The following is a 27,928-nucleotide window of genomic DNA, read 5'->3' as shown; positions in this document are numbered from 1 at the left end:
TGAAGTCGTCAGCGGACTGATTGCCACGCAGTACTTGCAGTCCTGCAGAATTCTTACGGTATTCGGCCGAACCAGCAGAAGAATGAAGATCGAAGTTGGTGGTGATCCGGCTGGCTTCGCCGATCCGGACCACCGATCGAATTCGTAATGAAATTAAGTGCTTTGTGCCGAAATTGTTTAATGACTGTTCTCGAGCCGACGGGGATGGGTTTTCTTCCCCCAGACATGCCGATTTCTGGCTCATCAAAACCAATTGACCACTTTCTCCACTAACGGCACATCTGTTTGTTTTTGCTCTCTCCCTCTCTCTCTCTCTCTCTATTGGCAGATTTACCGGTGCTGCCGGTGGTATGGAACTGCGCAAAATGAGTACGGCCAAGCAGCAGCAGCTTCAGCAGCACCATCAGCGCGAAGATCGCCGATACTCGATGCCGCACGGAATGCACGGAACACTTCCGCCCGGTGCCACCGACGATCTGCACGCCTGGTCCATCTACCGGTAAGCATCCGCCAGCGCCACTCCGCTCTCTGCCTTGAGAAATAATTTTCCTGATTTTCCACCCGAAACCCACCACCCGGCGGGGTTTTTTGGGGTGGCTGGAAAAACATTGCTTTTCTGCCGCGTTTGTGCCGATCTCCGAACGCTAGCGACCAATCGGTGGATCGATCGCGGACGGCGGTGTTTGGTACGGAGAAACCGTTTGCCGTTCATTTTTTACACACGACGGGCCCAGCAAGGGATGGCGTCCGTTCGCTGCCTGGCTGGCTGGCTGCCTAATCGACTCGTGAGCCGCGGCCGGATTGACCTGATTTCGGTGCGGCTGCCCAGCTCGAAAGGCTCGATTAACCGCGTCGAAGTCGACGGAAAGGCGTTTAAAAACGGAGCACGGCGGCCGGCCCTCGAAGCCCGTGAAGCTTCACGTCAGAACGCTGTAGACGAGCGTTGTTACCTAACCCGCAATGCGTGACGCAGTTGTTGAAGGTAGCCCGCTCGATTTACTGGCCACCCTTTCAACAAATTGTCACCCTCGATGTCGATCGAGATTGCGACACAGCTTTGCATGGGAGTTGCACCGGCCTAAAGCTCAAGCTCAAAGCTCAGACTTTCCGCCGACGAAAAGCGCGTAACAAATGGGCTACCGTGTTCGCGGAGGCCCAATCGGATCGATTGATCGGTGGCCGTGGTTAACCTTGTGGCCCGACACGAGCATTAGGCACGCCCAGAGGTTTTTCGGGGCTGGGCTGTGGCTTGGGAAAGCATTTCCGTCGCGACCCCGGGGCCCAACGGAATTCGCCCTTCGCCTGGAGTTCAGAGCGACCACGACTCCGTTGCGAAATGTCTCGTGTGGCTCAGACGTCCGTGGTATGTAAAACTGCAATTAACCGTCACCCGCCCGGGGTGTGTGTGGTTTTATGAGCCATTGTTGTAGCCGACCGTCGTAGTCGGTTAATGAAAGTTCCAAGGTTTTTTCCCCCATCTGCCAACGGCGCAACGGCCCGTCAGCAAGCACCCGTCACTAACCGTTTCCGTTTCGTTCTAGACAAAATTTGAACTCCGACTTTGCGGACTCGGCCCTCGGTTCGTCGGACAAGTCACCCAAACCGTACGGCTCACAGTACCACCGGGACACGGCGATCCACAACCATCCGCGGTACGGCCCGAAACAGAACCCGATCAACTCGAACATGTACACCTACCTCAAGTTTGGGCTACCGCGAGTCTTCCCACCGAACGGAGGCCAACCGATGTCGAACGGGCGCCCGAACGGACGCAACTCCTCCAAAGCGAACGGACGCGGCCGCGTGAACCGAGGCTACCGGGACAGCACCGGACCGGGGCCCGGCTCTTCCGGCTACGACAGCAGCGATAACGAAACAAACCGAGGTCGTGTGCCAGCTAATCTAAGGTACAGACTTAAGGTCCATCACACTCCACTCAGGGAGCTTCCACTAATCACTCGTCGTGTCCTCGCGTCGTTCCAGGAAGTACCGCAGTGAGTCAGACTTTCGCGCGATCGGCGCCACCAACTCACGGCCGAGCTCTCGAGCCCAAGGTATTCCGCTGGCCGCGCTCAAGCAAGCCAACAGCAGAGCCAGCATAGCGGGCACGCACGTCTACAACCCGTACGCGACCAACTTGCGACACCACAATCTTCGCTCGCAGAGCGAAGCGGATCTGCTGGCGGAATGGGACTACGACGATTCGCCGACGTACGGGGAGACGCGCCTCTACCCGGAGGACATCTACACCACGCAGAGCCGACGCCACTCGCTGGCCGGTCTGGTGTATCCCAACATCCAGGTGCACTGCCTCGATGTCCTTCCCGGATTGCGTGGGGTTTCGCTGCAAGCGAAAGCCGGTGATCTGTTTGCGATCATGGCTACGTCACAGCGGGAAGGCACGGCACTGGTCGAAGCACTGGCCGGCGTACGGCAGCGGATGGGAGGCGAGATCCTGGTCAATGGACAGCAGGTTAACCGTCGTATCCTGCGTCAGCTGTGTGGTTACGTGCCTGCCCTCGATTCGGCTCCGCTCGATCCCCGGATGAGCGTCCAGAGCACGCTGTCGTTTGCGGCCGCACTGCGAGGCCCGTACGATCGCAGTGACCTGAAGGACCGCATCGACATCCTGGTGGAGGATCTCGGCCTAACGGCGGTCCGGTCGGCGAACGTGTCCCGGTTGACGCACTCGGAAAAGCAAAGACTGAACGTGGCCTGCCAGCTGCTGACGCAGGCGTCGATACTGCTCCTGGACCAGACCACGATCAACATGGACATCTTCGATACGTTCTTCCTTGTCGAGTACCTGCGCCAGTGGTGCAGTGCCGGGCGGATCGTCGTCATGACCCTCCAGCCGCCAACGTTCGAGATTCTGTCGATGTGTTCCGGGGTTCTGCTGCTGTCCGGGGGCCGCACCGTCTACTCGGGCAGCCGGGCCGATCTGCCACGCCATATGGGCCAGCTGGGGTATCCGTGTCCACCGTTTAAAAATCCCGCCGACTACTACCTGGACCTGGTGACGCTGGACGACCTCTCGGCGGCCGCCCTGCTCGAGTCGTCCGCGCGCATCGAATCGCTCGCCAACTCGTGGGACCACGTCAACGCCGAACCACCGCTGGCAGCACCGGTCGCCAACCTACCAGAGCCGACCCGGGCCGCCGGCTTCTTTAGCCAGATCAATGCCCTCGCCAAGAGGTACGTACGACGAGACTCCCGTTCCGCGGACCGGTTCTTCATTCTTCGAGTGCTTGCAGGTACATGTCCTACAAGCAGCCCGGATCACTGCTCACGTGGATCAGTAGGCTGATTCTTGCCGCAATCCTGTCGCTGTTCATCGGATGCATCTTCTGGGACGTACCGGCTACGGATCCTCAGCTCAATCTTAACGATCGTCTTGGGTAAGTACCGGTACCAACCAACCGGGAGCCCCTAAAAATCACCATCCTGACCAATGTGTTCTGTCACCTCCGAAGCTATCACCATTGCATGATGATGGTGGCGTTGTGGCCTCTACTGCTGCTGCAGATACGCGACGTACAGGAGGATCGCCGACACGCGGAGAAAGACCTGAAGTTGGGCCTCTACGGTCGCTTTCTGTACATCGTCATCCAGGGCACGCTGAGCGTGATGCCGAGTTTGTGCATATGGTTGGCGTACCTGTTGCCCGCCCACAGCATGGCCGGACTGTACTCCTACACGACCAACAACGACACCGGGATCTATTTGTACATGGGTAAGCTGCACACGACGCAGAAGTTGAAATGTCGGCAACAGCTGAAACGTACCGGTTCCGGTTTCAGGTTACATGCTGCTCTACCTGATGGCCATACAGACGATAGTGCTGTTCATTGCACATCTTGTGCCCTGCGGAATCACGGCCACGATAGCCACTACGCTCGTGCAGCTGCTCATGGCGTCCGCCGGCGGATATGCCGTCCACGTGGCCAACACTCCCGAGTACCTGCGATGGGTGGAGCTGCTCACCCCACAGAAATGGCTCACCCCGCTGCTGACCGAGAACGAGTACAGTGCGGAAACGCTGGTCAGCATCACCAGCCAGCAACAGTGTCGAAATAAACAGGTAAGCCGCAGCAGGGTTCGAACTGCATTTCCAGATCCTCTCACTAACCGGGGCCATTGCATTGTTTGTTTTAAGGTTCAGTACACGGAGATCATCGTGCAGCAGCCGTGTCCACCACCGAACGGCACCTTCGTCCTTGCCGACCACCAGCTACTACCGCGCGATCACATCCTGGACCCGGGCGACATGTACACTTCCACCGTGCTCGGGCTCCTGATGACCTGCATCGTGTTCTTCGCCCTCACCATGTTCGTCTTCCTGGTCAACTGCCAGTCGCTGCTGCGGAAGAAGGACCCCCGAAACGGGAAGCGCGTGTAAGCGTCTGTCAGGATGAGTGATGACTTTTAAAAATTAATTTCAAACCCGGGACGCGAAGCACCGAAGGAACTAAGTATCGTGTAGATCGTGCAGTCATCTCGACCGTAGCGCGCATGTAAAAGAGTTAGCTAGTTAATTTTGTTTTACCGAATCGATGCCGCGCCAACCGTTAGCTGGTGGGGTCGAAATTTCAACAGCCCCGCTCCCCCGTAGGTTACGTTTCGTGTATCCCTTTGGACATTGACATTATCCGTATTTTGCGTACACAGCCAAGTAGCGAACAAGTAGTAGTTTTGTTTTATTCGATAGTCTACGGCATTAGGGTGAGAGTAGGGAACTTGTGTAGTGTAGTGTGTGAAGTTTCGTAAGTTTTTAAACTTTAACAGAGATCGTACGAGAAGCCCGGATACAGACGCCGGGCAGGCGTCGGGGATCAAGATCAAGCGCACTAGGAACAACAGGCATTTAACGGACGTTCAGCGTTACAGCGACGGATATCGACTCAAACGCGCAAGAAATGCAAGTGAACATAACATTTTTTAATAAACGACAATCAAGTACATAAATGGGAAAAGAAGCTTCGTTTGCTCCGTGTTTTATAAAGGCTGAGCACAGCACAAATTGATGGCGCAAAAAGCTTACAGTAAAAATTTCATTCAAATTACGTTTAAACCATTACCAATTACGCACCATTTGCATCGTGTACCTTTTATATCTTACTCTACCGTAATTCCCAACTTTTACGATTAATTCGTTCCGAAAGAGTTTGTACACTATCTCCGGTCACTTACCGGAAAGCTTTATAATAAGATTAAAGTTTAGTGGTCAAAGGTTAAGACTTTGACCACTAAACTTTAATCTAATTATTATTTACTTTATCCTGCGATTTGCTAAGGTTTTACTTCACGATGGGTTAACAATGAAACGAAATTCTGGCGACTTCGAAGGATTGTAGTCATTATGAGATGCCTCTCCATAATCTCGCAAGTGGCAAAAGCAAGTTAAAACAACACATAACGTGCATCCCGTTATATAAAATAGAGTAGCAGTATTCTGTAGGCAATCTTGAGCCCATATATACTTATTGATTTTTCGAGCTTGATATTATGAATGGTTGATTTTTTGTCCACACTACACACGTCGCTATCTTTGCCACAATGCTGTACGTTTAATTCGTGAGTGTGCTTTTGCTTCATATCACCATGATTCAGAGCATTCAAAACATTATATGAAAAATCGATAGGATATAGGCTAACAAATTTACTCTTTAAAGCTAGGACTGGGACATTATGGGTTTTAATGGCGACTTCGTAAATGGAATGTGCTCTCGAGCTTTGCGGGTCTCGTATTGGGATCAACAGTCAAACGATCGGAAAACTGTTTGGAACTTATGGGAGTTTCGACACTTTTTTGACGATTTTGTTCGCGTTCGCGTGTTCTTGTTCGAATCCATTTCCCAAAACCACAAGCAACCATATTGTTCTGACGTTACACAATCCAAGAAGCATTTCGGCAAACATGTGGAAGCTGTGTGGCCATCCCTTTTGGTCGTTTTGGTGATCCAAGCCCTAAGCAAGCATTTTGACGATCGGCTCGTATAGGCGACAAACGCAACAGTCGGCTTTTGAATTCATACTAATCACTGATAGTGCCATTGTGGCCGGTGAATGATATCACATAGTATCGGTAAAACAATTCAACGACAACCACTACCTCGTTCACAATCGCGTGGCGGACTGTTGTGTCTCTCTCAGGCCCTATCTTGCCCCACCGTCATTCAGAGCTCTAATCTTCTCGATCTCGACCAAATGGTGCTGATGAATACGCAACTATTACTGAACTGCCCGGATAGTGATGGGCGCCGAATTCGCTTATTTGTGGCTCAGACCCCGGACGGTGGCTGGAAAAATTTAAGAGCACTCTGTGCTAATGTCGATCACTTAGTCGATCGGTGGCATTTGTTTCAAAGGCATTCAAAAATCACAACACTTGCTGCTTTATGATGGCCCATCGCGGGCCGGGAAAGCATTGTCCGCCAGGACGGTAACAATTAAAGGCCATCCCTTGGTGCACCGCCAGGTGCAGCATTAAAAACAAATTAGAACCACAAGCCGCGCCAGGCTGTTCATTTCGCCGGCCAACACCACCAGAAACACACACTGGTAAGGATAAATGCGCATCAACATGCAACAACCATTTGCAACAAAGGCGAGCGTTCGTTTATGGTTCCGCAAACAACATTAACTTCCCCCGTTCGAGTCGGCCGGCTACACACCCCCCTTTGGGGGGAAAAGTAGCAAAACTTCTGCCAAACACTGTTCGCTTCCCCCCTGGTGAACCCCGACCATATGACCAGTCCGTGCCAGATGATAGATGCGGACGCGCAGCGGCGGATCGCGGAGCTCTCGGAACGGTGTTTTTTTCGTTCATCACCCGTTCGGCCGGAAACAAAGACCGTTTGAACCGTGTGGTCTGGGGAGAGAGGGGAGCAACGAGTCACCGCCGTCGTCGTCTGTGTCGATCGGGCCACGGGGTCCGTGTCGGTGTTTGTGCGCGTTGAAGCCCGTATATATAAAAGAGCATCTGGGAGAGGTGGTGCTTTACATAACCGGTCCCCGGTGCGTTCAACAACATATCAGCGCGGCGTGTGAAGCAACTCCAGAACGAGAGACCCGCGAAGACGTTCGCTCGGATCAGTCTTTGTTTTGCTCTCCCCGGATCAGGATGGAACAGGGGCGACTACGGTACGCAGTTCGGATGTCCAGCGTGGTGGCGCTGCTAGTGCTGGCTGCTGTCGTCCACGAAGGGGCCAGCAGTCCCACCAGTGAAGCCTTCGAGCGCAACCATATCGTGCCGGATCTGGTTGCGACGGCTCCGGAGGGCCCGCTTACCGTCACGTACCCGTCCGGGGCGAAAGTGGTGCTCGGGAACGAGCTAACGCCGACCGAGGTGAAGGATAAGCCGACGCTGCACTGGGACGCGAAGCAGGACGTGCTGTACACGGTGCTGATGGCCGATCCGGACGCTCCGTCACGCAGCAATCCTGAGATGCGCTCCTGGAAGCACTGGCTCGTGGGTAACGTGCCCGGAGCGCAGATCGCCGACGGGACGGTGCTGGCCGACTACATCGGATCGGGACCACCGCAAGGCACCGGACTTCACCGGTACGTGTTTCTCGTCTACCAGCAGTCATCGAATGTGACCTTCGACGAAACAGCCCTATCCAGCCGGTAAGTCCAGGCGTGAAGAGTACCAAGCTCCCACGACCTCACAGCCTCCGTTCCCTGCCCGATTGCAGCAATCCCAACCGTGGCCAGTGGTCGGTGGCGGAGTTTACCGAGAAGTACCAGCTGGGCGTGCCCGTTGCCGGAAACTTCTACCAAGCCCAGTACGACGATTACGTGCCGGAACTTTACGCCAGCTTCACGGACTCGTGAACACGCGATCGTCCTGCTCCTTCCTGCCACCCAGCCAGCCCAGCCGAATCCGGACCCGATCATCTTCTTCACACACACGCACACCCACTCTTCTCTTAGTTTCCTCCCCACACTGACACCCCGCACACAACTTGCTTTCGGATCCATCCACCGCACAAAATCACCGTGTTACAATAAAAGACAAAAAAAATCGATCAAAAACCCGTTGCGTTTTGATGCCGTCGTCGTCGAGGCCCATTTCCGCCCCATTCCGTTTTCTGGGTTGGGGCTCTCGAGGTGTTCGCAGTTAAAGCCGCAGGCGCCGGCCGAACACACTTCCGCACTCCGGCCGACGAAGGTGTGTATCTGGTTCACTTTCACGTTTATTTCCGGTTAACATGGTAACCTTAGTCGGTGGCTTGTTGAGGCTCGCCGCCCGGAGTGTCAAATCGGGACACTTCGTGCCGGGCGAGCGTGGCACAGTCGATGCCGCCCACCGACACCGATGGCCATAATGCGGGGGCAGAGTTTTTGGGGAACGAAAACCGAACCGAACTATATTTGTGACAATGACACCCGAGGAGGTTCCCGAAGGTCCTGGCTGCCCGGGGTTTTTCTTAGCTCGGTGGCACGTCACACGGGCCGGGAAATAGTTTGCGAAAAGTTTAATTAGTTTATTGTTTCGCCTCGAAGCGCTCGTTGCGATGCAGCCAGAGGTGCATGTCACCGGGTTGAGAAATGGCGGAAAGTGTGTCTGTTGCCGGGCGGCGAAGGTCTAGCAGCGCCCACAGTGCACTCGTGACGCTCGGCCCCGGTATGCACGTAACGACCTATAAACCTAGAAGCGGTTCTCGATAGCTGCCGATGCGGCGGTAAGGCCATCATAACTCTGCCACCCGTGGGCCCCGGGGGTTTTCGGGCAGAGCACGTTTCCGGGTCGAGCTCAAGGGGCCCAGTTGCATTTGCCACGCGTCCCCAGCAGGATGTCGGACTTTGTGCGTGATCTGCGCAATCACAAAATCGTGCCGGACGTGGTGCCGGTGCCACCGGAGAGCCTGCTGACGGTGGTGTATCCGGGTGAGCTGCGGGTCAACCTCGGCAACGTCCTGACGCCGACGGAGGTGAAGCAGACACCGGCGGTCAGCTGGCCGGGAGCGGAACCGGCCGCCTACTACACGCTCGTGATGACCGATCCGGACGCACCGAGCCGGACGGCACCCAAGTTTCGCGAGTGGCACCACTGGCTGGTGGTGAACATCCCGGGGCTGGACCTGGCCCAGGGCGATACCCTGTCGGACTACATTGGGGCGGCTCCCCCACGCAAGACGGGCCTGCACCGGTACGTGTTCCTGCTGTACCGACAGAACGAAAAAATCTACTTCAAAGAGCCACGACTTTCGAACAGGTAAGTGGCCCGTTTTGCTTGAAGTGACCGACCGGCTTCTTGACACTACGTGCGCTTCCAGAAGCACCCAGGGAAGGGGCAAGTTTTCGACACACAAGTTTTCGGAAAAGTACGAGCTGGGCCTACCGGTCGCGGGCAACTTCTTCCAGGCACAGTTCGACGACTACGTCCCGAAGCTGTACCGTCAGCTGGGACACTTTCAGAATGCGTTTTAGTTCCTCCGCGCAGCTTCGTTCCGTTCCGACCCGGCAGAGGTCGGCGTGATCCTTGCGCTCCTGCGCCACCCTCCTTCGAGTACTTTCTCCCGCAGCGCAGAAGCGCACATCTCGGCCGATCGCAAAACGGCTGGGGTCGATAAACTCGGCCGCAGGCTCCGCGCATGGGTTTCCGATTCGGCCGTCGCGCCATCTGTGGGAAAGGGGTCCCAGGATGCCTCTGCTTTGCGAGCCTTTTCCGAGCGATTCAAAACAAAACAACACACAAACAGGCAGGCAGCCGCGACGCAATAAGCGCAGACCGACTGATCACCGGGGAACGCGGTACAGAGGAGCGCTAGCAGCAGCATACGAACCGGAACATAAGGGACAGATAGGCGATACATAAGCGGGCCGGCCAGAGCGAGGAGCGAAGCGTAAGGTTGCAGACGACGGCTGAGGAGGAACGGCTCTATGTACTCACCTGTGCCCACCGTCTGGACATGGCCGAATCAGAGGAACCAGATCCCGTCTGCTCTCGTCGTCGTCGTAGTCGCCGTCTTTGCAGACTTCTGCGGCCGGCGGAAGGACCGGCTGACCGAGGGCGCAATGGGAATCCTTGCAGCACAAAGGATCTGCAATGGCAGAGAAATACAAACTTATGTAAAACAAAACTTTGTATTGGAACATGTAGCAATTGCCATAATTTAAGGGTGCCATCGTTAGTGGGGGCTTCAGTGGACAGAGCGCTCTGTTCCGTTAGTCAACTGGTGATGTTTTAAATACGCGTGGAGTCAGGAAACATTGTCCCATCGGAACATTCGAAGCACTGCGCCGAAATAAAGCATGCAATAGCCGCATCGGCATAAAAGAAGCGACGGACTATAAATGCATTTATTTTGAAAGTGTTCCAAGACTCAGGGTCCATACATTATTCTTAGGGAATTTTGCCAAAGAAAATCTCGTTTCCCAAAATCTTAATGTTTAACGATTTTGCGCAAAAATCAGTATTTTCCATAAATCGTTTAAAATTTCCAAAAAGCTGTTGATAATCAACAGCTTGCTAATAGCAGTTTTGCTCAAACGCTGAACACTGAAAGAAAAGGACATTAGAAAGGCAGGTGAGCAGTTGAAAGGGCCAACACCACCACTGACCTAGCGATCAGCCGCTAGCTCCGATCACCGGGAGCGCCGTCACGCAGACCACGACACCGGACCGGTTCTTCGGCGTTGCAATCTTGACTGATGTTCCGACCATTAGATCAGTCGGTGAGCGATCGCTTTGTACCGAGCACAATTGGCGGAGCCGTGTCTCGCAGGTGATGGTTATCATTGGAGAGGAGATTATTGCGAACAGTTAGATTGCAGCCAAGTGTCACGCCTGAAGTACTCAGTGTTTGGCCTGATAAGCGAACGCGAAACCACTCTGACAGCGAGCCCGGCAATGACTCGGCCATCGTGGGTATCAGTTTCGTTCGGGCTGTGTTTGGTGCTGGGCGCTCGGAGTGACGTAACATCGACAGCGAACATGACCGACATTCAACAGGTTTTCGCCCAGCATGAGGTGATTCCCGACGTGGTGGACGTAGCACCGAAGGAGTCCGCGAAGGTAGGTGGTTCGGTGAATTACGGTTCGATTGGAGCAGGAAGACACACTCAGACTCTCTGGTTCTCTGGTTTAAGATATGCTACCCGAGTGGTGTGACCGTTCAGGGTGGCAATGAGCTCCGGCCGGCCCAGGTCAAGGACCAACCGAAAGTTGAGTGGGCCGCCGATCCGAACAAGTTCTACACGCTGTTTATGGTCGATCCGGATGCACCGAGCCGCAAAGAGCCGAAGCTCCGCGAGATTGGCCACTGGCTCGTGGGCAATATACCGGGCAACCGGGTGGAGGACGGTGACCATATGTACGCGTTCGTCGGTTCCGGCCCTCCGAACGGTTCTGGACTGCACCGGTACGTGTTCCTGGTGTACGAGCAACCCGCGGGTCGCATCGATTTCTCGCAGGCTCCCCGCGTGTCCAACCGGAGTCGAAACCATCGCGTTAGCTATAAGCACCGAGAGTTTGTGAAGCAGTACGGCCTAGGAACGCTGGTCGCCGGTAACTTCTATCAGGCACAGTACGACGATTACGTTCCAACGCTGCACGCACAGCTTTCATCCGGTACGGAGTAGAAGAGATTGGACATCCGCTTTTTTTCCTTTCGTTTCTGGACATCTAAAAAATAAAATAAACATTCTGACCGAAACATGTTCGGTTTAATTAATTTCGTATACCATCGAGCGGCATCGTTGAGTTGGGGTTATCAAGGTCCGCAGAGTGGTTTGAGTCATTATCAACCCAATTAGAGTGACATCGCGTCAAGCGCACCGATCTCGTGGTAATGATGGTTTGCGCACACTTCTTAAAGCGCAACATAATGTGTGCACGAACGACTTGTGCGTTAGATAATCGACCCGAGAGCTGACGCTGCATCATTCGCCGACGTGCAGCAAACGCTCACTTTCGACGGGGAAATTCTAGCAGCGCCACATATGGTGGAACCAGTTTTTCGCAACAATTCAGCGCCGCTCCGACCTGCCGTACGTTTCCTTTAAAAGGAAAATCCCATCACCAATCGGCTGGCAGTTTGAATGCTTTTCCCGCCGTCAGCGGTCGCGGGCCGTGGAACCGTTCACCATGCTACTAATGACGGTGATCCCCGTGGTGATCTTTCTGTGCTACTTCGAATCGGACGCGTCGGACATTCTGAACGACGCGCACGTTTACCGATCGTTTGCCGCGTACGAGGTCGTGCCAGATGTTATCGATGAAGCACCGGACTGCTGGGCCAGAGTGTCGTTCAAAAGTGGCCGCCAGGCGGAGGGTGGCAATCGGCTAACGCCCACCCAAATCCGCAACCCACCGTTAGTGACGTGGAACTCGAACGAGCGCGCCCTCTACACACTGATCATGACGGATCCGGATGTTCCGTCTCGGGATGACCCTCGCTTCCGGGAGTACATACACTGGGCAGTCGGCAACATTCCGGGCAACGACATCGACCGGGGGGATTTGCTGGTGGAGTATCTGGGCGCCATCACTGCACGCGGTACGGGTCTGCATCGGTTCGTCCTGCTGGTTTTCGAACACCTACAGAAGCTGGACTTTTCTCCCGAGCCGAGGATCTCAAGCCGGTGCGGAACGGTTCGGCGCTACTTCTCGACGCGGAACTTTACGCGCAAGTACGAGCTGACCAACCTTTACGCGGGTAACTTTTTCCAGACGCACTACGACGAGTATGTGCCCACCCTGCAGGCGCAACTGCGAGAATGTGAGGATGAAAGTGAGTTTGAGTTGGATGCGCAGTGAGTTTGATGCGAAACCATTTGTTATTCTCTGTTCCGTAGGTTCGCTGAACGAACTGAACGGATCGCGTGCCAACGGTACCGTTTTTGGAGGAACGTGAATTAATATTAGATGACGACGGTCCAGCACATTTTCCAGGATGGTTACCTACGATTTGAAAACGAAATTGTACGTAAAAGGTCGAGGTTTTGTTCCAATAAAGGAGATTTTACCAAGAGAAATATGTTTGTGTTTGTAGGCTCACGTTGTTTGTTATGTTTCACGTTGTTTAAAATTTTCAAATCAGCCATACCAAACCAACCTTCACGCGAAGTACCCGAACCCGTCGCTGCCAAGAACTGTCAAAAGGATCTCACAAACTTTCGTGAGCGCCCGTCGGCAGCTGTCAAAAGCGCGCCCTTCTTGATGGGGCGAAAAGCAATCCGCACGCACACAAGCACACACAGCCATCCAGCAGCCAGAGAGACGGAGCGAAGGGCACGAAAGAACGGTTCCCTTTGGTGCGTGCGAATGCACGGCGTTTTTTTGCACCGCCAAGCGTTGAGTGAGCGATTTTTCCTCCCCATCTTCACGCGACAACCGATTTTCCGGACCGAGCGACGACCGCGTAGGCGTGCGTGCGGGGTCATTGTGCGGTACGCGCTTTGTGACGTGCAGTGAGAGAGCGTGTCACACCGTGGACGGTGGACAAAAAAGGCGCATCGCGGTCCGATCGTTCGGCTTTCGATCGTGCGGCCCAGTGTGTGGATGTTTGTGTGTCAGTGCGTGTGTAACGCTTGTCAGCTCCCCTGGCGATTTGCGAAAACCGTGCAACGATTAAGCGGAAGGAAAAACAAAACAAAGCAAACGGAAAAGGCACGGGAGAGTTATCGTAGTAGCCGCGAAGCGAAAATTATCACCCATTGCACCCCGAGGTGCTCCATTTTGTAGTGCACCTTCAGTCGGTTGGCTGGCCAGATTATTTTCGCGGTGTGAAGAGAGCGTGCTGAGTTCTTCGTTCCCTCGTCGCGCCCTGCGACGTGAAACTTCCACACCGAAATTCGGCCGAACAGTGCTTGACCAGGGCGAACCCGTGAGCCGTTATCGCCGCCGCTGGCTGTTGTGAATGTCACGGGCGGAAAAAGCGGACCAATACACGTCGAAGGGTGTGCGAATGAAGAGCACCTCGAACGGCGGCCGCAGCGAACACAGAGGAGAAGAAGAAGCGAGCAGCGCAGTTCTCGGCGTGTAACGCCTTCGGCATCAGCAGCACCGAGAAAAATATGTCGGATGTGAAACGTGTAACGCTAACCACGATTAGCGATGTGGTCAGACGGGGAGGTGTCCCCGCCACCGGAAGCTCGGCGACGTCGTCGTCGTCGACCATCGCCGGAGTTGGCGGTGGCGGAGGGTTGTCGCTGGCAGCATTCGAGCTGCCCTCGCCCAGTCCCCAGTTCGTGGGGGCCTCAGGCACCACCATGTTTGGTGGTGGTGCTATCGGGAAGGAGAGCACTGGAAGCAACAGTGGCAACGGAAGCGGTTCCGGCCGAACGACCAAGAAGCAATCCACCGTGCGCCTGGAGCTGAACCTTTTCGAGCCAACCGCCGACAGCTTCCCGCAGTTCAACTTTTCCAATCTGATCCGCGGAGAGCAGGTAAACACACAGCGTTCGCCTATTTTCCGGAGGCCATCTTGGGTTGCGTCGTCCTTCGCAAAAACTTCGCCGCCAGCGAAAACGGGGAGTAACACGCGACAGTGCGTTGACGAAATAATGTCAAAATATTCCATGGGACCCGAAAGAGGGGGCAGATTGCAATTGTAAATGCAACTTTTACGATGCGTCTGCATTTTGCGTATCGGTATTATGCGCTTGGAACTCGATTGATCGGTGGACCGCGTGACCAGCAGAAAAAGTGTTTATGTTGCGATTAATCTTGGGCGGTTTTTTCTGCTGCGCCCAACGCCATTTGCGATGCTGCTGAAGTGCCTATGAGCACGGGGATGCGTGACGGAGGATGGAGGATAGATTCTATTCTCGATCCAGAGCGGTGTTTTGCAGCTGCTATTCACTGCTGCTGTCACCGTTACACGGTGCGGCTTCGTAGACGTAGGATCTCATCAAGGACCTATAGGGATCCTTGGGATTGTGGATCGGGACCAGGTGTGCCAAACAATATCAAATCCATGGGCCCAGGTGTGCCGAGCATGATATTAGTGCATTACTGTCACGATAATTGAGTGCGGACTTAAGATTTTTAACGATGATGATAAAGAGGAGATAAAGAAAATATGATTTCATTGTCAATATTTCGTGTTATCGCTATACTGCTTATGGCGTATACAATTCCACTGGCTGCCCACATGCTGGCCAAAAAAGGCTGGAAAAGAATTCTGGAGGAAGACCATGTTTGGGTGTTTAATAAATTACAAATCCTATCCTGATTTTATAGAGCTCTGAGCACTGATTTGACTTAGTCTTTAGTTACGTTAAGTGCCACTCAACAGGAAATGGCTTTTTTCTTCAGCTATGACAGTTTCTGATTATTTGGCAGCTTCTAATGGAAAGTCAATCATCATAATCCGTAGAATGTCGATGTCCATTAACAACTTATTTATTTTTAAATGTGTTAAGCACCAATGTTAACTGTTGCTTATTTTTTGCAGAAACGTATGAAAAAGCTACAGAAAAAGCATAATGATGAAGCGAATGGATTCCTGTCCGATCCTGAGCTCGATAATGATGTGGCTCGGGTGGCTCGTGAACTTGAACTGAAATATGGCTCGGGGACGGCCTACGCCAGCAAAGGCAAGCATGCCCGGCCGTCCAAGCTGGATTATTGTGATCGAGGTGCAGGCTACGACGAGGAAGACTCTTTCATCGATAACTCCGAAGCGGTAGGTATCACTGTGTGGTGATGTAGGACGAATGATTAATTCATGTTTTTTCTTTCTGTACAGTACGATGAACTGATCCCTCAGGAGATTGAAACGGTTGGCGGTGGTTTCTACATCAATTCGGGTCAGCTGGAATTTAAGCAACTGTCGAACTTTGAGCGCCCGGATGATGCGCACCGCATGCCGAAACCGAAGAAGCGTGCTCTTTCTACGACATCCGAGAGTAGTGACGACGAAGACGAACCGGCCACATCGAATTCAAAAACTAAGAAACCGCCGGATTCCAACCAACTCGCGGCTATGGACAAACATGTACCGGGCAAAGATATTCAACCACACCAACCGCTACAGCAACAGCAACTTCAGCCTTCCGTAGGCATCGAGGATGACAAACTATCATCCGCCGCAGCCACCGGCACCGACGGAAAGGTTGACGACGAAAAACCCCGTCTTAACGGGCATATCTCGAAAAAGCAAAAGCTAAACGATGTCAACCAACCTCCGAAGGGATCGGGAGCGGATTTGAATGTTGGCGAAACGGCAAAACCAGTACCAGGGGCAGTGATCGCGATCGAGAGCTGCGAGAAGGACGGTGCTGACGGTGCAAAATGCGTGAAAGTAGCCAACTCAAACGCAACACCGGTCGGTGGTGTGCAAATGGCGAAGAAAGAAGAAGCCACCCCGGCGGATGTCGCTGGAAGTGCGAAGGTGGTCAAGACCACGACAGTGAAGGATATGCTGCGTGCCAAGCGAGACAGTTTGAGAAAGATGGAGCAGGAAAAGAAGGGCCGATCCAGTGGCTCGAGTCGCGTTTCTAGCTCCGAAGCAGAGGAAGACGGTGATGGCGGAGTTGACGAGGAAGACGAAGAGGATGACGAAAATGATGAAGATGACGAGGAAGAAGATGATGAAGATGACGACGAGGAGGAAGAGGACGAGGGTGGTGACGGAAGTGAGAAAAACTCAAACGAATCCGGCTCCGAGGTCGATATCGGTTCGGAAACGGACGGCAGTAGCCGTGAAAGTGTGAGCGAGAAAGATGCAGAGGAAAAAAGGATGGCCGCATCTCCGGCCGGCGTTATCACCACCGTTTCCAGCGTTGCAACCACCTCGGTAACGATGGCGACAAACGGAACGGTCGAGCAACAGAACGAACGGAAACGAAAGGAGTGTAAGCTGCCGGAAGAACTCCATGAGCAGTTAAAAAGGGATGTGGAAGCGCTTAAGGAACTCGCCCGAACTCATTCGGCCAATGGCGGTGGCAAGCTCAACTATTTCGACAGCAAAGTGGCCGATCTGTTACTGCAAATCGATGCAGGTGCACGCAGCTCCAGTGCACCGAATGCCAACGGCACCCGTAACGCCATTTTCCGCCATCTGGAGGCACACCTGTCAATCAGTCGGCAGTCACTGCAGTTGAAGATGAAAAAGATTCGTCTCCGACGGCTTGAGAGTCGCTCGAAAGCGGCCCTCGGACGTCTTGAGGGCACGATCAACGACATGCTGCCCGGGATTTTGGCCAAGTACGAACTGGACTGTCTGAAGGTACAGGAAATGCGCGCGGCGCAGGCGGCAACGGCTTCGGTTATCACACATAGTAGTAATGGCAGCGGTGCTGCAATGGCCAACGGAGAAAAAACCGACCATCACCCCGCGCAGCTGCGCAACCCGAAGAAGCGCTTCCCGTGGAACGAGCGGACGCGCGATCTGCTATGGGAACTCTATACTAACCGCTTGGAATGTTTTGCATTGCAAAGGCCTCGCAATGAGACGGAGGAAGAGCACGTGGCGGACTATATGCGAAGCAAGATCGTTCCCCTGTGGCCGAAAGGTTGGATACGGTACGAAGATCTGCAGAAGGAGCTTGATCGGCGGAAAAAAGCACTCGCCAAAGGTGGCACAACGGCCGCCAGTAAGGTTAAAGTGAGTACAATACTTTCGCCTATGACTTCCCCTGTACTTCCGGGCATCGAATCGAACACAGTCAATGGTACAGGGTCAGAGATGCTGGCAATGGTCGGTTCCCGAACGGCACTCTCACAGTCAGGGAGCGGTACGGACTGTTTGCCGACGCCAAATTTGGGCACGCTTCACACCGGCACAGCCAATACATCCATGCCACAGTTCCTTATGGCGAGCGTGACATCACCAAACTCTTCCCACAAACAGCGGTCCTCGGACCATAGCATTAGCAATATCATGAACTCTCCGCCCCTACCGCCACCCACCGCAAACGACAGCAAACATTCGCCGGGTGAGCTCGGCCTCGAAAGCCACGCGACAAAAATAGACACATTAAGTTCCTCCGCTAAAGAAGGATTGTCCGGCAGGCAACAACTTTCCTCGATGATGTACAATCGGGTGTCACCAGGCGATGGAAAGCTACTGCACAGGAGAAACAGCCGCGAGGAAGACAGCGACAGTAGCATCGAAATTATAGCCGAGTACAGCATGGCGGGAGTCGGTGGTGGCGCTGGTAACACATCGAAGTCTCTGGGAATGCAAACGGGACCGATGGTTACCGGCACTAGTCTGCCAGTGTTGAATAAGGAAAAGTATAAAAATCTGATCGCCGGCAAGAACAAAGCAAGCCAAGGATCGACCGAGCTTCCATCGCCCATAGGCCCGACGGCGGCAGCTGCTCAGGGAACAGTGGTGGTCGCTTCGGGGAGCATAAAATATTCCAAACACTCTCCCACGGGCGTTGGTTCCGTTTCCTCTTCGCCTGCAGCAGCTACTGCCTTGTCGTTCGCGATACCATCCGGTGCGATCAGTGGTTCGCCTGGTGGTGTTATGATGGCTACAGAAGTGAGCGGAGCCGTCGGTAGCGCTCGTTTCAAGGATAACACACCTACTGCTCGCGATATGGAGGTGCAGCAGATAATGAAGGATCTCAAGGAATTTCAGGTACCGGATCGGTAGAAATATTTAAAACTTACCAATTGTTTCAACAACCGTTTCATTATATCGTGGTTTGCAGGAACTACAACAGCAACATGTTACCGGTGGCAACAGCAGCAATCGTAAAGTGGCGGATGTCTCATCACTACAACCTTCGCAGCAACAGAATGGTAAGATTTTTCAATTTAGGTTAGAGAGAATGGAAGAGATAAAAAAAGAAAGAGAATAAGAGTTAGAGTGAGGGAAGAAAAAGAGAGAGAATGAAGATAATGGGACAAAAAAAAAAGTAAGTAAGGAAAATGATAGCATAATAAGCCGAGGAATAAAAAATTTGCGTTGCGCCGTTTTGATTTTTTTCAATCAAGGGCCAAAAAGCTTCGAGCAAAAGCTTGGCATATGTTAGTTACACCAATCGTTAAACTCCTTTGAGAAAGTACTTTCAATGTGTGGCAAGAGTTTTTCCGCTGCCTCTGTGTTCAATCTATCGTTCTTTATTAACGTGTACATTTCCTCCTTTTCTCCCGTCAAGTGCAAATACCACTGGCGCAGTTTTTGCCACGATCATAAAGTAAAGGTCTGCCCTCAAAGACACCCCCACTTCACTTCAGTGTTATGTAGCATACTTTGTTAAGGGGCAACGCCAAAAGTGTTTTCCACAACCACACGTTCAAACACTGCAGGTGATTAACATTTTCTCTTTCAATGGTCCCAATGGAACGTTTGCTAAATGTTTTGTAGTCAAATTTCCAATGTGCACTGTAGACTTTACCTTTTTTATCTTGTGTTTCTAGTGCCTTTTTAAAAGTTTGCATTAGATTGATGCATGTTGTTTGGCAGCATGACAAATGGTTCATTTTTAATTTTATCCATATTATTCCATAGGTCAAAAAATCCTTTTTCTGTTTCATTCACTTCCACAAACATATCATTCCCTAATTCGCAGCGCGTTCATCGGAATACTTTATCGACTGTGATACTTTATCGGATGTTGATGAGTTGCTCTTCTCCATCAACAACTACACGTACGGTGGTCGGAAGAACTGAGTGAAATAATGCATTCTGTCACTTTGAGCAACTTTGCAACAGTCGCTTTGTTTCCGGCGTGTCGTTTTGCCGTTGTTCGTGTATTTTTGTCAATGTTTTTCGTTCACTTTCGTTGCTCAAGAAGGGGTTCGAGCGCCAGAAGAGGTAATCACAGACACCGCACCCACCGGACTTACCACTGTTATGCACTCTCTATAAACCTGTCTCACTCTTTCGCGTTGGGCTTTTCTGTTTCTGCCAATTTTATTATCAACTTTGCACTCATCAATATGCACAATGTATCGTTTCGGTATTGGTAATTTAGCTACACATGGCTTACTACAGTCGAGTCATCGAGTCGAGTCGAGTCTTCTCATCCATCTTTTATGCACAACCTACTTAAACACCTCTTAGCTTCAATTAATATTTTATTCGCTTCGCTAACACTGTGGTACTATGTTTGGCATAAATCTTACTTTTTGTGTACTTTTATCAATTTTAGATCATTCTGGTGAACTGAAATCTCTACCCATCGTTTTGGATTAGCACCGACAACGGAATGTCGTAAATGAACCAACAGAGCCGCTACACTATGGGAAACGATTGTTGGTAAATAGCATAGTTTATCACAACGGAAATTGAGTCGATGGAGGGCGCTGCATGCGACAGTTCTGTAAAAAGTAAAGAAAAGCTTAGGTTTATGTAAGAATTTGTCTTCAACGTGCCGTATCAATTAATCGGTAACTGCCACAGCATGGGGTAAAACAGGAACCGGAATGCTTAGAGCGGCGTCCTTTATGTTCATGCTTGGTTGCATTTTGACCTCCCCTCCTTTTGAACAACTACTGTAAATGTGCATCAGATATTGAAACAGCTTGAGGATGGGTGGCTTGCTATAATTTATCATAATTTATCGTTTTTCAACAAACTAATCAATTTTTTTCTTGCGGCTTTGCTCTTTGTATTGAAAAACATTTTCCAAATAAGTTACACCTCCTGTACCATAATGGTGTTGATAATATTCGATAGTGGCAACTATTGTGAAATGAAATAAATAGTCAGATGTGAGAGCGTAAGGCAAATCAGTATAAACTAAAATAAAAATCAACACGGAAATTAGATTTCTACACTGAAATTAGTAATTTGTGTGTTACGCTTTTCATTTTTTGAAAGAAAACATGTTTGACGCCGTGCTTTTATCTTGTTGTGAAAATAAAAGCAAACTTACCTTTTACGTTAACTTTTGATAAGAAAATCCCATACAAGTACAACTTGTGACTCGTCCATAGGACATCCGTCTGCGCACCGATTAATCGATTTCTAAGCGAAAGACGTCATTTCGGAACCAGCCAGTACATCAACTTGATTGTAAAACTTTAAGATGGTGTTTGATACGGCTGTCCGGTAAAAAAATAAGTATTGCAATGACTGATCACGCAGCATGATTGGCTGAGTAAGATACGGCCGTTGGTTCAATTTTCATGTACATCAATTTATTAAATCTTCACACATAGCACAGTTTATTTTTTCCACTTGGTTTGTCCGTTGAAGAGTGTTGACTTGAGCTTTTAGTATAACCAGCGATCGAATTCGGTGCCCTGCTTGAACTGAACAGATCGCTTGCGGCACGTTTTGTAAGTTTGAACACGTTTAACAGACGGCAGGTAATTGGTTTTGGTGAGTCTATCGAAAAACGGATGATAGAGAACATGACATCACTCGAAGGTGTATTTTGTTTAGTATTTCAGGCGACACCGAAAATTGAATGTTTTAAAAGACATGGATATCAAAGCTTTGAATGGTTGTGTCAGTTTTTATTTAGCTTTCATTTGTTGCTGCTAGTAATTTCGTAATTCGGTTTTTCTAGCCTACGGATGTACTACTAAACTCAAAGTTACGCGCATCGACAACATTCTTCCAATCACGGTGGAATAGCTATGATTCTTCATTATATTGCTATTCACTAGCGACAGCATAACCTCGCCTCAATAAGAGCCGCTTCTGTACGCGACACAAAGGTGCGAAAGAGTGTAAGTTGCATCGCAAGAAGTCGGAATCACATGTAAAGATGGATTAAAATACGGTTTAAAAACACAAAAAGGGGAAATACGACGGAACAACGACGACGACAAACATTCAACGTTGGGATCTGGATCGTCAATAAAAGTAGAAAACGTAAACATGTTTAAACAGCACTTCCATTTGTTGGTTCTTTCCTTCTTTTCGATCGTCCGACATGATACAGCAGTATTTATATGTATGTACAAGTACTCGTAAATTTTTGCTTTGCACCCTACAGGATAATCGTACACATATAACAAGATACAAAAAAACATACAAATGAAAACATATCCTATCAAAAACATAATCAATTCGTTTGAATGGCGATGGCGATATCTGGGGCGAGATGTGCTCGGTCCGTTATTCAATTTTTCTTTTCTGCTTCGGTTTAACGTCACGAGACGGGTCCTGTTCTCAATTGTATTTGCACAGTTGGTCATTTGCAGGCGGTAAGCCAAGTTTTATGATGTTTCGTGCAGTTCGCTAAAGCCAGGGCTGGAGAGAAGCACAAAATTGGCAAGAAATAATGCGTTTAGGCAGCAAAGGTACCCCCGGTATGCAAGAACTAATCCGTGTGTGGGTTGGAACTAGACAACTGCGCCGCAACGGGCTGAACCTTGCAACATGATGAATAAAAATAGATGTCATTCAAAACAATTACAAAAGTTAACGGATTGTACCCTCTCCTTCCTTTGCGGTGTCTCTCGATTTTGCGAACCTCCGCGGTATTTTTTTTCGCTTGTGATAAAGTTCTTTTCCCTTTGGCACATTTTCTGATCGTTTGTGATGCTGTGTGTGTGTCTGGTACTACCACTTAATAGCTTTTTCATTATCTTTGTTCAATTTTCAACAAGTTCGGTTCAGTTTATACAATTACATGTGAAAAACATCAAAATTTTCGAGACTAAGTTACAAAGAAGTTCCTTTTTCTAACACAAAGCAAAACGGGTCTAACATCAACACAGTTTTTACAACAAAGAAACCCCATCTTCTCTTGGCTGCAATACAACAAAAATGGATTCAAAATGCTCAAACTTTGCTCGAAAAATGAGAAAATATTGCAAAGATAACATTGTATGTTGCTACGTCAAAAATGCAGATCCTCAAAATACGAGCACAAGTGAGGGATATATAAAAAAAAGACCGAGAGAGAAAGGTCGAAAGTCCACAACAGGATTGGCAATGAGCTCACCGTGCCCGCACCATACAACAGCATCTGATTATTAGCATTTACAAAAACCGCTTATGAATCCTAAATGCGGACGGAACCGCAAAACCGAACTGATCCGACGAACGTGCTCTGTATGTTGTTTTGGGTATGCCGGGAGATGATCTTATTACCAGAGGGCGTGTGCTACTATTGCCGCCAATGCTGCTGCTGCTTATAGTATTACCGTGGTGCTGCTCGATTAGCGGTTCGTAGTTGTTGCTGCTGCTGCTGCTGAAGGTGTCCTTAATGATATTGATAAATTTACTAAACCTAGTGATGCTATCGTTTGTAACGAACGCCCCATTGCTGCTAGCGTCGTTGCGGTATCGATGCTGGCGTTCAGCTTCGTGAAAAAATTCCGACTTTATGCTACTGTTGTATGCGATTCGTTTGTTACTAGTGCCCGTCGCAGTCCAACTGCGGTACTTTGATGCAATACAGGACGAAACTGACCCATGGCTGTTGGTGGTGGTGGGTAGTGGCCACTGCTGGCTGTTGTAATCCCTGTCTTCTGCTGCGATCGTCGATACTCCAATTGTAATGTCATAATGGGATCTGGTGTTAGCGGCGATAGCTCTTTCTTTGTCCTCGTCGCAAGTCCACCAGGATGTAGGGGACCACCACGATCGTGTTGTTTCCCGAAGCCAGCCGAATGATGATGATGGTGGCATCCAGCGGTTCGAAAGCATGCTCCTCCCGTCGCTGCCGACGATGCTCGCAGAACGACGACTTACAGTCAATAAAGCGTACTCTCAAGAGTGCTTAACTTTGCCGTTTAGCTGGCGTCTTCCGGAATTGCCTGACGCAGTGCCACCGCTAATAGCGTATTCCGTTGCGTGAGTTGCTACGTGCTGGATACCCTTCTCCATACACGATTGATAGATCGGTTTCATAATCTGCAACATAAAACGGTACAAAATAAGCAATTAATAGGCGTACGATGTTAGAATTATGAACATAAGCGCATCCGTCGTGAAGATATTAATTTTATATGATTTTAAAAATGAAACGCTGGCTCGTTCCAACACCACAGGCCACAGAAAACTAATTTCGGACGAATACCTACCTCAAGCATTCAGAAAATAATATCGAATGAGAGTAAGCAAGTCTTTTTTATAATAGTGAGAAAGTAAAACGTAAAGCTCGTAAAAAAACATGACGTAACAAGGTCCGACAAATTATTCTTTTAAACAAAAATCGACGTGAAACAAAAATGACAAACGGTCTACAACACGAAAGATAATGTATAGCATGCCATGGTTTACCGGTAACTAAATGCAATAATGTAATAAACATATATTATGAAAAGTAGCAACGATTTGCACAATATTAGTGTTTCCATGGTTCGTCCTCATTCGACAGAATGATCCGTGTATTTTAATATAAGAAATGCGCCCGTATACCAAAACACCCAAAACAAAACATAAAACATAAGCTTGCATCACACACACCGTTCAGACAACACTCGTATGCCGCCCATGAATTCCCCCATCGAACAAAAGCAAATTACAAAACAAAACATTTAAAACGCTTGAGTTTGGTTTGTCAATTGCGATTGACGTTTCTTTGTTTGTTCTTCTCGTGCTTTTTCCATTGCCTTTCGAAGGGTTTGTGTTTTGCTTTGGTTGTGTTTTCCATGTTCCGCTTTGTTTGTTTGTTTTTTCGAGTAGTTTTATAGTTTTGTCTTTCCTAAACCTTTGTTCCGATTAGCTATACACAGCATGCCACCATAACAACACAAGGGACGCCCCATCCATTTGCTACCTTTTTAAAATTGGCTATGACGTGTGTTCCTTAATGGCTACATTGGTTATTCGTTTCCGGTTAAGCTTAAACCCTACCTCCCCGGAGGGGCTCTTCCACCCTACCTCCCCGGAGGGGCTCTTCCACCCTACCTCCCCGGAGGGGCTCTTCCACACCGTTTGTCCGAGGGGTCCACCTTTCAAACTCTCTACAGTACGTTCAACAGACGCAGACAGTACAGTAGCTCGTCCTGATGAAGGTACAGCAGCACGCCGACACAGGCAATAGAGAGAGAAAGAAAAAAGTAACTTACATTTTCCCACAGCATGCTCGCTATCTCGTCTAACCGTACACCGAAATCACCCAGCTCGCCGCTGTACCTGTGGTTGGACCGAAAAGGGGGATTAGGCTGGAGTTTCTTTGTCACTGGGAGCTGCGCTCTCCCATCCCCGTTGTTACCTGATGTAGGCCCAGGTCGCGAGGGTGAGCAGTGCAACACCCATGATGAGATTGGCAAAGTTGGCAAACGTGTAGAGCCCCACTAGGCCGAAGATGCCGCTCAGGATGTACATGACCACGGCGATGGCAAAGTAGACGGCCGGTGTCCGGGCTGCTTTGAAGATATTTTTGCTCTCATTGTGCGCCCGGAACGTCTCGAACGTGACGTCCAAATCTTGTTCCAGCTTTTCGCGGTACTTTTCCGAAAATTCTTCGCCGCCCATTTTTCGCTTCGAGGAAAACTTAACCGAGAATCAAACAGGCACAGTTAAATAAATGTCTCAAATACTAGTCACAGCTCGCTGTTACCTGATGCATTGCTTTCTCCTTGATACGACTGTGTTCCGAGTCCAGATGGCCCGTACTGAGGTACGGTTTGGTACCACCGCAAACATCTTCCATGAGCTGAGTGTAGATCTCTTTGGCGGCCGCCACCGCCGTTAGGTTGTTCGCTTCGGCCGTTGCCACCAGCATGCTCTTCGGTTCCGGCAGTTCGTTGCCCTTGTAGATCGCCATGTACGATTTGAAGTATTGCACTAGATCGCGCGCTTTTACCTTCTGTCCGTTGATTTCTTTCACGATCAAATTGTGCGGCCCGAGCAGCATCGGCACCAGTTCCCGGAGGCTTTGCTTAAACTCGGGCGTAATGTCTGACAAACGCCCATCGAAACTGGGATTGATTGCGACCGTGAGTCCGGGGTGTGGCATCAGGAAGCAGGCGATCTCGGTGAAACAAGAGGTAATGTGTCGCCGCAGTGACTGCAACTCCGGGTGCTGCCGGTCCGACACTTCAAGCCTTCGTTGCAGGATCACCTGGCCTCCTTGCGCCCCATACTCGGCCTCATATGGAAAACTCCAGTCCCGCACAAGAAACTGCAATCGCTGAAACGGTTTTTTGCCCGAATCGGCCAGCGCCAGGCGGCCATATTCTGTGAAAAGCTGTTGGATGCAGAAACGTACATTTTAAAATTCGATCAACACTACGTGATGACACCACCACATTACACCCCTACCTGCAAGTGCTGTAGGTCATCTTCTTGGATGTTTTGTGACAGGTTGTAGATCTGCACGGACGAGAGCATTGTGCTCAGGGCAAAGACGGTCGCACAGTCCCTCACCGTGCTCTGACTGTCGAACGCGCCCTGTGTGTCCATTAGTATGATCGCTAGCTACAAAAGAAAGAAAAAGATCACGCATCAGTGATATGATACTAAGCAACAAAATCACCGTAACATGATCTCAACCTTTTCGCCGTTCGCTCTGTCGTGCAGGAAAATGTCGGACCACATCAGAATACCGGTAGTGTCGCGTTCACTGCCACCACGCCACGAGAACCCGGACAGTGGCTCGTCTTCATCGCCCAACCATTCCAAAACACTCTGTTTATGCACATACTAAAAGAGCACGAACATAATTGATTAGCAAAAAAAGAACCTCTCTTTCCGCCATTAGTAAATGGCCAAATTAGTCTCACCTTAGCGTACATGTAGCGCAGAAAGAAGTCGAGTAGAAAACTTTTACCCTTTCGGAAGGCGCCAGCCACGGACACCACCACGATCGCTCGGTCCTTAACGCTGGGCTGCATCAGGATCTCTGACAGGGCTTCCTCGTTCAGCACGAAGCTGTGATCTTCACCCGTCTCCACCACCTGCACAGGTCGGGCTTCGACTTCCATTTTGTCTGAATTGGCTGCCTTGTGATCCAATGATCCTTGTCGTCGTCGCCGTTCGTTCGCAACTTTCACGCGGTGTGTTGTGTTTCCTTCTTTCGACGCCGGTCGTAACGGGGCTAATTAAACACTACTTTGTATGGTCCACTGACTGCGCTTGCAGTTCAAATATAGTCCGTCATTTAAAACTGCAAACTGGGCGCGATGGTATCACACGTACGATAAAAATTATACACACTATCCCGTTCTTCGTAGACGATAATCACTGCTAGTGCCTGTAGTGTTCTATCTGTTGGAGAAAACAAAATTCAGGTTCTCACTTGTTGGCAGAAACATAGACGAACCGCTAAGCTTCTAGTTACAGTCTGAAAGGTAAGAGTACTATAGGCGAGAAGATCGGTCTACGGAACCTACGACAGTTCTCCACCCATCCAGAACCCCGCACTGTCTCACGCTTCCCTGGCTAGCTGTCAGATGATTTCACGGTCAAACTATTACTGCGCACAACAGCTGGGTAGGTTCTACAGTTTGTAAAGGATTTGTTATTTCTGACTCACGAAGGCTGAAATCACTCTAAGCCCTGGCAGGCGATGATGCGTGTATGGTTACATTTACGGTCACCGCTTCAAGGTTCAAGGTCGATCGGAATGCATCACACCATCACGATAAACTCTGTAATTGAAACGGGGATCGCGCTCGTGCATGCATCGCTGACGGCTGGTTTCCACCGATACACTGGCCGCTCGGAAATATGTCGAACCGCGATCACCCACCGCGACCTGGCGGCTTCTCTCGCTGGATCGCTGGAGTACGGAGTAGTGAGAAGTCGCGATCATCAACACAAACAAACAAAATCCCCACCATTCGACTTCCCTCGCCCAACACGGCGTTCGCCATTAATAGACACCTTTGCGGGCACTCTGATTGTGCCCATTCCACAGCGCGATCATTTCGATCGTAACGCGCTAACGATCTGATCTTCTGGAGCCGTCGTCAGCAAGGTATGTCACTCTCGAAAGGGAAACTAATAAAGACACTCGTCGCATTTCTAGTTCGTGGCTCTAGGAAACTTGCAACAGACGAATACGGGGCGTAGTCGTTGGGTGACAACAGTGTCGCTGTTCGTCGCGCTGACAATTGTGGCCCACTTTCGTTCGTGCGCTTTCTCCAGCGATCGCGGCAAAC

General features: G+C 50.5%; 7 protein-coding genes across 7 annotated transcripts; 6 read left to right on the top strand and 1 right to left on the bottom strand.

The window, feature by feature from the left end:
- The first annotated feature begins 350 nt into the window (after positions 1-350).
- Positions 351-4,923, top strand: LOC131209338 (ATP-binding cassette sub-family G member 5). Its single transcript, XM_058202389.1, has 7 exons — positions 351-499; positions 1,542-1,907; positions 1,984-3,195; positions 3,255-3,398; positions 3,474-3,733; positions 3,801-4,081; positions 4,157-4,923. Exons 1-7 carry the CDS (start codon positions 351-353, stop codon positions 4,397-4,399), a joined length of 2,655 nt encoding a protein of 884 aa, XP_058058372.1. The 3' UTR covers positions 4,400-4,923.
- Positions 4,924-6,980: 2,057 nt separating this feature from the next.
- On the top strand, positions 6,981-8,010 carry LOC131209148 (protein D2-like). Its single transcript, XM_058202145.1, has 2 exons — positions 6,981-7,629; positions 7,698-8,010. The coding sequence occupies exons 1-2, from the start codon at positions 7,124-7,126 to the stop codon at positions 7,834-7,836; spliced, it is 645 nt and encodes a 214-aa protein (XP_058058128.1). The 5' UTR covers positions 6,981-7,123; the 3' UTR covers positions 7,837-8,010.
- A 788-nt stretch (positions 8,011-8,798) lies between these two features.
- LOC131208296 (protein D3-like) lies at positions 8,799-9,435 on the top strand. Its single transcript, XM_058200976.1, has 2 exons — positions 8,799-9,220; positions 9,282-9,435. Exons 1-2 carry the CDS (start codon positions 8,799-8,801, stop codon positions 9,433-9,435), a joined length of 576 nt encoding a protein of 191 aa, XP_058056959.1.
- Positions 9,436-10,687: 1,252 nt separating this feature from the next.
- On the top strand, positions 10,688-11,665 carry LOC131208859 (protein D3-like). Its single transcript, XM_058201770.1, has 2 exons — positions 10,688-11,023; positions 11,098-11,665. The coding sequence occupies exons 1-2, from the start codon at positions 10,859-10,861 to the stop codon at positions 11,587-11,589; spliced, it is 657 nt and encodes a 218-aa protein (XP_058057753.1). The 5' UTR covers positions 10,688-10,858; the 3' UTR covers positions 11,590-11,665.
- Positions 11,666-12,094: 429 nt separating this feature from the next.
- LOC131207575 (protein D3-like) lies at positions 12,095-12,863 on the top strand. Its single transcript, XM_058200194.1, has 2 exons — positions 12,095-12,740; positions 12,805-12,863. Exons 1-2 carry the CDS (start codon positions 12,095-12,097, stop codon positions 12,861-12,863), a joined length of 705 nt encoding a protein of 234 aa, XP_058056177.1.
- Positions 12,864-13,946: 1,083 nt separating this feature from the next.
- On the top strand, positions 13,947-19,583 carry LOC131207574 (ubinuclein-2). Its single transcript, XM_058200192.1, has 8 exons — positions 13,947-14,156; positions 14,253-14,397; positions 15,408-15,638; positions 15,702-18,545; positions 18,619-18,709; positions 19,069-19,093; positions 19,278-19,297; positions 19,483-19,583. The coding sequence occupies exons 1-8, from the start codon at positions 14,026-14,028 to the stop codon at positions 19,581-19,583; spliced, it is 3,588 nt and encodes a 1,195-aa protein (XP_058056175.1). The 5' UTR covers positions 13,947-14,025.
- A 1,460-nt stretch (positions 19,584-21,043) lies between these two features.
- LOC131212058 (atlastin) lies at positions 21,044-26,999 on the bottom strand. The gene is made up of 7 exons (XM_058205783.1): positions 26,549-26,999; positions 26,319-26,468; positions 26,088-26,243; positions 25,384-26,013; positions 25,036-25,316; positions 24,890-24,956; positions 21,044-23,729 (listed from the first exon to the last, which is right to left on the bottom strand). Exons 1-7 carry the CDS (start codon positions 26,747-26,749, stop codon positions 23,586-23,588), a joined length of 1,629 nt encoding a protein of 542 aa, XP_058061766.1. The 5' UTR covers positions 26,750-26,999; the 3' UTR covers positions 21,044-23,585.
- Positions 27,000-27,928: the final 929 nt, after the last annotated feature.

The sequence above is a fragment of the Anopheles bellator genome, chromosome 2, assembly GCF_943735745.2.
Source record: "Anopheles bellator chromosome 2, idAnoBellAS_SP24_06.2, whole genome shotgun sequence".
In the NCBI taxonomy this organism is placed as follows: Eukaryota; Metazoa; Arthropoda; class Insecta; order Diptera; family Culicidae; genus Anopheles; species Anopheles bellator.
Note: the sequence above shows the minus strand (reverse complement) of the source record. Positions and strands in the feature narration are given on the sequence as shown.